Source organism: Capsicum annuum, chromosome 4, assembly GCF_002878395.1.
Source record: "Capsicum annuum cultivar UCD-10X-F1 chromosome 4, UCD10Xv1.1, whole genome shotgun sequence".
Classification (NCBI taxonomy): domain Eukaryota; kingdom Viridiplantae; phylum Streptophyta; class Magnoliopsida; order Solanales; family Solanaceae; genus Capsicum; species Capsicum annuum.
In genome coordinates, this window is record NC_061114.1 from 12,642,918 (window position 1) to 12,651,850 (window position 8,933).

The 8,933-nt window shown below is 37.2% G+C and overlaps 1 protein-coding gene across 1 annotated transcript; it reads left to right on the forward strand.

The window, feature by feature from the left end:
- The first annotated feature begins 8,635 nt into the window (after positions 1-8,635).
- Positions 8,636-8,933, forward strand: LOC107869118 (probable receptor-like protein kinase At3g17420). Its single transcript, XM_047411525.1, has 2 exons — positions 8,636-8,861; positions 8,905-8,933. The coding sequence occupies exons 1-2, from the start codon at positions 8,636-8,638 to the stop codon at positions 8,931-8,933; spliced, it is 255 nt and encodes an 84-aa protein (XP_047267481.1).

The window sequence follows — 8,933 nt, forward strand, 5'->3', positions numbered from 1 at the left end:
CTTTGGGGCCCTTTGCCATATTATCATTCTAACTCTAGGCGGTCCCTTTTGCGCACTTTATGGGAAGGGCATCTACTACTACTTCATTTTCTGGAGATAAACTCGTTGAAAGGATGATGCTGATGATTTGGAAGACCAGTCTCTTGCAGAAAGTGACTCTGGGGAGAAAATCTAGAGTTTTTTTGTCAATTGTCTTTCTATTATTAGGTGGTGAAGTGCCAATCATTTCTTATTACTCCAAAAGTCTGATAATTTTGTTTTTCATAATTTTGTTTTTCATTTGAGTAAAGTAACAAATATAAACCTTTATGATGCATTATTGGTCCTCCCAACACTAGTGCTAAATGGTTCACAACATAATTGATATTTTGCTGTTGTGGCAAGATTTTGGGTTAACTAGCACACATGGAAGCAAATAGAGAAGAAAAAAATCACAATATTTTCTTTTCAACTAATAGGGAAAGGTCTCGTTTTGGTTCTGTAGAATGAATGTTAAAAGCAGGATGCTCAGAATTGTATGATTCAGCAATACCTAACGAAATGATCATAATTAAAGATTGGAATGAACGAGATGACCTATTTCAAGATCAGATGATCCACCTCTTTGTTTGCCCATGTGATCCAACTTAGAAAGCTTAGATACGAGGGAAACAACACATAAATGATAAAATTGGGTACCCTTTCTGATGCAGTTCACGATGAAAAACTCCCAATTACCTAAGCTAGGCCGTATGTTGTTAGAATATTTATCCTAGTATAGAAATGGAAGGAATATACTAATACAAAATAGCAGAGTCAAAGAATATGTCGGTTGGAACTCTATCAAGATTAGAATGAGAAGAAATATCCTTCCCAGCCACCTCAATATCTGGAGGGAAGAATCCGAGGTAGCCTAATGATCAACAAACAAATTAAAGACGATTATTTTTGTTTTATGTTGTCTCTAAGTAATACTAAGCACCTATATAATCGAGAAAGGGAAATAACAAATTTTTCTTTCAAAACTTAAATAAATTACTCAAAGTGTCACCGGATTATTTTATATTTCTAAGGGAAAATTTTTAGGAGAATAAAAAAGGTAACACTAAATAATAACCTTTTATTTATGTCCTTAAATATTTTTTTCTCTTCGTGTATGACTGTATATCATATCCTAACAATTCACTTAATATGGACTAGAAAAAGTATATTTTTTTTCATAACTTAATGCAATGATCGGGGGGGAGGGGACTTAATTTACTGTCTGATTTGGTGTTTTCCAAGAAAACGAAAAATAATTAACCATCAAACCAAAATTAGAATATAGCATTTCTCATTTATTAGCCTTTTCATTTTTTCTTTTTGTGAAATGCTCATGTGCCATTAGGACATACAATGCAGATAAATATCCTGCAAACATTCAGAAAAAAATAATAATGATACCACGTCACATGTAGCCCCCACAATTACATCAGTCAAGCCAAACTCCCCTCCCTTGACTATGCTTTTGTTTACTTCCCCTACCACTTTCCTATATAAGTAGTTCTTCCCCCATATGTTTTCTCTCATCCTTATCACTTGTGAAAATGGTGCCAAAGAAGCAAAAATGTAGGAAGGCGGAGACGAGGGTGAAGAAGTTAACAAAGGAGTTGCGAAGGCGGCGATGAGGGCGGTGAAAGTGAATGGAAGATTTGTAAATGTGGCGGGGAAAAGTGAAGGGTGTTGCGTAGGAGGTGCATTATCGAGGAGTATGGAAAAGGCTGTCGGCGAAATGCACGACAGACAAGATATCCAAGGAAAAGATCCAATATTTAGTTTGGTACATTTGATACAGCAGAGGAAATGAAAGCCAAGATGAATGTTCCAATATCGATGGACGAAATAAGTCGAAATCACGATCGGATTAATATTGTTGAGTCATCGAAGGTGGTGGCTATGGTGGCATTTGAGATGGAGGCAAAGGCACCACTGATGGTTGAATTGCTACCACAGCCGCCACCATATTCGATGACTTAACAGTACTGATCTAACTAGGACTCCAATTCATTTTGTCCATCAGAATCAGAAAATTTGTCTTGGCTTTCATACCGCGGAACTCAATCGCCACGGTATCATATGCTTGCGTCGCCACCTTTGTTGTGTCAAACGTACCTAACAAAATATTGCATCTTTTTTCTTGGATCTCTTGTTGCTTCGTGTAATTACTGTATGGCCTCTTTCTTACTCCTCGGTAATGCACCTCCTCCGCAACTCTCTTCACTTTCTCCTCTGCCTTCACAACTCCTTCGTTCAATTACACGGCCCTCGCCACCACCTTCGCAACTCATCCGATTACATTCTCTTCCCTCATCGCCACCTCCCTACTTTTTGCTTCTTCGATGCCGTTTTCACAAGTGATAAGGATGAGAGAAAACGTAGGGGAAGAATGTTTAAATAGGAAAGTGGTAGGGGAAACAAATAAAACCACTGTCAATGGAGGGAGAGTTTGACTTGACTGATGTAGTTGTGGGGCCACATGTGACGTGGCATTATTATTATTCGAGATTGCAGACATTCTTCATTCCCCATTATGCAGACTCTCTATGCTCGTCATTTGACTTGAGTTTGTGAGAAACCGAGTCCTTTTCACGGCCATATCGAGCCTGACAATGGGCAGTTAGTTAAATAATCTTTTGATATTGCTTTTGCAGTACAAGTGCTTTCCCAATTGATGCAACTGCCAAAACAATCTCAGATATGTTCAAAGCTCTCCCGGTTTGGATGTTTTCTTGGCCAAGGGGAGTATGGACCAGCTTGAAGCATTTTGTGACTCATATTGGGCTGCTTGTCCGTATATGTCACTAGTTATGTCATCAAGTTACGCAATTCCCTTATTTCATGAAAGTCCAAGAAACAGCAAACAGTTAGCAAGAGTTCTACAGAAGCTGGTTGGTCTGTTGCAAGAATTAGGGGTACCAGTTCATACTCTAATGACATTACACTGTGTTAGCAAGGCTTCTATACAGATAGCCTCTAATCCTGTTTTACATGCGAGGACTAAGCATATCGACAGAGATTTCCATTTTTCAGCGGAGAAAATAAAACAACCGCTGATTAAACCTCAATATTTGGAAACTCGTTCCCAAATTGCAGATTTGCTCACTAAAGGCTGTGGGATTACTAGATGTCTACCAATTTCCAGCTTGATGGGGTGGGGATGGCGGGTATGCTAATCTATATTAGAGCAGTGCAATTAGTTATAACTTTTTAGATTAGTTGTTAGTTATGTATTCGTTATGAGTACAGAGGTGAAAGCATGAGCACAGCTACTTGGTATGATAAACCATTAGTTACCCCCCAAAAACTAATGTTAGTACCTTTTTAGGACACATTTGCAGCAGAAACTACTGCATCAATACTACGCTCCAGATCCTATTCGTTCAGGAGGTCCGTACAGAGATTGCCCTACGTCTGCTTCGGACATGCCAGAACAGGTGAACCTGTTGTTTCTTCATGCAGGAGAATGTGCACGTAGAGAAGATTCATGAAGGAAGACAAGACACAATCTTTGATTGCTGATATGAATGTGGAAAGTCCGAATGTTACCATGAAAGATGAAGTTGGCTGATTTAGCTTTTGTAATTACCTCCAAGTATTATCCAGGGTTCGCATGGTCCTTGATGTGTCAACATATTTCGGAAGCTGTAATATTCTTTCCTGGAAAATGAAAAAACGTATTTAACATTGGCTGTTATATTAGTAGCTTTTTCAATATTGAATAAATTTAAATATCAAAATTATGGATTCAAACATAATAATTGTTGATATGTTAGTAACGTTTTTGATATATATTCTATATTCTGTAACAAAAGTTACAAATCCCAATGAACCCATAGCTTACACGAGTTACATTTTGGTTTGCCAAAACTAAGTCCTTGTTTGTTATGATGTAAAACAAAAATAACACTCCAACCAAGAAAATCTATTCAAAGTGTGAATCTCATATCTATCCCTTAAGTTACTTTTTTTGTAATTTTTTTTGGAGCCCACAACTTTATTTCCTCTCCCCAGTACAGGTCAATTTTAATATTGAAATTATTGGTAACTTTATGCAAGGAAGAGACATTTTAAACATGAACATCTTTCTTATAAATTATTGTAATATTAATTCATTCTTGCTGTGTTATTACATCCTTACATTCGGTTATAAAAGTTAGAATAAAATATGAGTAGTGGTATCTTATGTTTAATGGTAGGTTTGAAATGGTCTCTTAAGCATGTATTTAATAGTTTTGGTTCTTTAAGTTTGTAAAAAAGGTAACATTTTTCGTCCTTGTAGTCAATTCAGTCTTTCTGTGTTATTGAACATCTTACATTTGGTTGTAAAAGTTAGTGGAAGACTCCTTTTCGAGTCAATACGAGTTATATTTCATCCTCGATCTGTCCCTTGAACAAATTAAAGTCACTTTCTTTTTTGTTTCTTTAGTTGTACAATTGCTCTTGAGATGACATAAAGAAAGGAAAACTTTTCCTTTTGCCTTAAAAGATGCTTGAATGAAAAGATCTTCTAAAAGAAAGAGCAAGAGATCACGGACATGTGACCAGATGATCACGGGTTCAAGCCTTGGAAACAGCCTTTGGCTGAAATATAATGTAAGGCTGTGTATAATACACCCTTGTTTGGAGACCTTCCCCGGACCCTGTGCATAACGGGGGCTTTAGTGCACCGGACTGACCTTTCTAATTGAAGATATAGCATTTACAGGCAATAGCATATCCAGAAGTCTCCCCAATGTTTATATAATGGTCTCTCAATACTCAAGGCTTTATCTATCGGAAAACAAGCTTCACAGTCGTATGCCTACAAGCTTGTCAAATTGTTCACAACTTCAACTCTTGGTTTTATCATATAATGAGTTTGATGGACCAATACATAGTGATATTGGAAGATTGAGTAACTTGCAGTTATTGCATCTCGGGTGTAACCATTTCATTGGTGTGTTTTTATCTTATGAATACTTGTGTCTAATAGCTTCAGAATTTTCTTTTATTGGACAGTAATTGCAGGGATAATTTCAGTTATTGAATTAATTGAGGTATCTAAGTTCGGTGGTATTAGGCATGGAGAGAAGCCAGATTAATACCTAAACTTGGGGGAAAAGAATTTAACCAGCGATTGGATATTTGACTCATCTACAATACGTAAACTTGGGTATACGACTCATCTACGATGACTCATCTCACTGGCTTGATTCCCAACTCACTTGGATATTTGAATCAACTACAATACCAAAACTCGGGGGAAAAGAATATAACCAGTGATTCATCATTAAGCTTCCTGACTTCCTTAACCAATTTTAGAAATTTAACATATCTTTCTCTATATTTGAACCCACTAAAGGGCATGCTTCCAGTCTCTGTAGGGAACCTTTCCACATCTCTAATAAAATTTTACACAAACAGTAGCAAGATCAGAGGGTGAATTCCAGATGGAGTTGGGAACTTACGCAGCTTATTAGACCTTGATCTTTCTTGAAATAACTTAGTTGGATCGATTCCCACATCAATTTGCAACTTGGAAAACCTTCAGCGCTCTAACTTGAGTAACAATAAATTTACAGGATTTATTAGAGATAATTTTTGTAAATTGCAGCATTTGGGTGCTATTTACTTCAGTCAATGTCACGACCCGAGCCGAGGACCTGGCCACGATGAGCATCCCGAACCATGAAGGCCCAGGCACCCTTCTCTATCTGGCAATCATGCACAACATTCATCTACTATACAGAAAGGCGGAAAAGATAATAATGACAGAAACATGGTCAATCACTTTGTTCAACTGATCAGTGTGAAATATGAGGTCATAACATTCAAAAACATACGACACCAGTCTGCAAAATCTCGAACAATGTGAAAATCAACATCCATCTAGAGACTATGACTAGGCCCCTAGTCGAACCATAAAATGAAAAAAGTACAGTCTTTCAACCAGGCCTTCCGGAATACAAAAGGCTCACCAACTGCAACTTCTGACTCACAAGTCTACTATTAGCGATCCTGAAATATAAGGGGTCAATACAATTGTATTGGCATGTGAAACAATCCAAAATAGGATCTTGTTATTGCACAATATAGACGAGAGCATTTCGTAAAACATTACATATAAGATAAGTACAACACATGGGCATAATTTAGAATTTTCGAATGCTTTCTTGAAATAAAGACACACTTTATCTTATTTTTGAGATAGATGGTACACCCCACATTTCTACAATCCCATGGACTATATGTAATCCGCCCTTGACTCGACGGCCAAGCCCCAATCCAAGTATGCCGCAAGGATTGGAGTCCTACTTACTATTCTAGTATACAAGTATCTCAAGGACAAGTATACATTGGCATTAGGCAAATCATATCACCCGAATCGGCACACTCGGTTTCCAGCGGTGAGCACTTATACTCAAATGCTTTCTTCAGGTAACCATCCGCTTCTCTTTAGGCCCAATTTTAGTTCTTTAAAAAACATGCTTCATATGCAAAGTTACTCAATGCTTAAAATCGTAAGGGCATGTCATCATTGGGTATCGTCATACCCAGACTTGCATGTAGTTCATATCGTACCAATGTTACAACCCATCTCTTTCGAATCGAGCACTTGACCACCAAAGAATCATAATATCACAAGAGAGTCATCATTTTGAAATATCAAGAAAACTTATGCAAATTACTTCTTTTGCAAGACTTCAAACATGCGGTAGTCATGTCAATTTACTCAATCATATGCAATTCTTCTTTTTAATGCAAGAGTATAGTAAGAGTAAACAACTCCCTCCATCATATCAGAAACCATGTCAAACACCATGATGTTGAGAAACTTACTTTAAAATTGTAGTTCATGCTTCCAAAAATCACTCACAATACAAATATACACTTTATTTCGCAACAAGAGAAGGAAGTTCCTTGTTCATGCTCTCAATTAAATATTTTAAACTATATATGTATATACATGATGGGCCAAGATTTGATTACCACAATAAAGGTTCAACACAATACGTATATTCTCATCAAAACAATTTAATAACATGCTTTTCGAAAAAATATCCAAAAACCCTTTCGTGCAACATGATTATAAATTTTTAAACTTGATAAAACCATAATCCATGCTCATGGAGTTTAAGGATAATCCCACATACTTTAGGTCTTTTAGTTCAAAGAATGAAACCCTAGCCTTCACTCTTTTCTTGATAATCTTGACTTAGAAGATGAATCCTTATCTTTGGGGGGAAGTTAGGGTTTTCTTCTTGATGGATTTGAGTGAATTTGGGCATATTATGCCCAAAAGATGTTTTAATTCACTGTTTACACGACTTGAGGCCTTAGGGAAAAGACGAGTATGCCCCTTGGATTTAAATTCGCAACTGAAATACCGATTTAGCCTTCACCACGACGGGTTGATACCCGCATCGCTATACTCACTGCGACGTTGTGCAATTGAAGTGAGTCACTGGAAAATGACAATTGTGGTATTGCTCTTCACCACGAGCGGTGAAGGTCTCACCGCTATAGTCAAGAATGCGACAGGGTGTTACAGTCAAAATCAACTTTCAGGATCTCTTCCAAATTGTTTGGGGTATGTTATTTGCATTAAAGAGAAACATCTGGATTCCAACAAATTGAGTTCCAATATGCCATCAAGCTTATGGAATCTTAAGGATCTAATGGTTCTTGACTTATTTTCAAGCAACTTGCTTGGTTCATTACCTCCAGAAATTAGAAATCTAAAGGCTGCAACACTGAAAGTTATGTCAACGAATCAATTCTTAAATGGAATTCCTAGAGAAATTGGAGGATTACAAAATCTGGCTCACCTTTCTTTGAGACACAACAAGTTGCAAGGATCTTTACAGGACTCAATGAGAAACATGGTAGGTTTTGAATTCCTAGACCTTTCTCACAATAATATATTTGGAATCATTCCTAAGTCTTTCGAGAAACTTCAAAACTTGAAGTATTTCAATGTTTCTGTCAACAAATTGTATGGTAAAATCCCCGGGGGGGGGGGGGGGGTGGCGTCCTTTGAAGAACTTCTTGAGTAAGAGTAAGTTTTTCAGCAATAATGAAGCATAGTGTGGTTCTTCAAGTTTTAGTGTCCTACCATGCCCTACTTCATCAAAGCATAGATCTAGTAGGAAAAAAGAGCTTGTTCTTTTTCTTTTGCTTGGAATTTCACTAGTATTTGTTCCTAGCACCTTTGAATTTTATAGACAAGGTATAGAAGAGGTAAAAGAGCTCCTCAACAAGATGATTCATTGTCTACAAAGAAACAAGAAAGAGTTTCATACTATGAATTGCTCCAAGCAACGGATAATCTTAGTGAGAGTAATCAGATTGGTTCAGGATGTTTTTGCTCACTCTTACAAGGATTTCACAAGTTACACAAGATGAACCGTAGGCTTACCCTTTGTGTAGTACTCAACTAATATCAGAATGTTAAAGCTTACGTTTACAAAGGCATTCTCAGAAGTGGTACTGCCATTGCAGTTAAAGAGTTCAAGGATGCGGCATTCAAGAGTTTTGATACAGAATGTGATGTTTTGCGCAGCCATCGCCATAGGAATATCGTAAAAGTCATTACTAGTTGTTCCATTTTGATTTCAAGGCATTAGTTCTCGAGTATATGGCTAATGGGAGTCTTGAGAAATTTTTGTATTCGCACAACTACTTCCTGGATACCAGGCAGAGACTAAGCATAATGACCCACTGTGATCTGAAGTCTAGAAACGTCTTGCTAGATGAGAATATGGTTTCCCACCTCAGCGACTTTTGCATTTCAAAACTGCTTGGTGAAGATCAGGGTGATTTGTATACTAAAAGCTTAGCAACACTGGGTTATATTGCACCAGGTATGCCTCTTATTTTTGCTGATTTTCCTTTTTTTTTTTCCAGCTAGAATGTGTAATGCATCTTTAAATTAA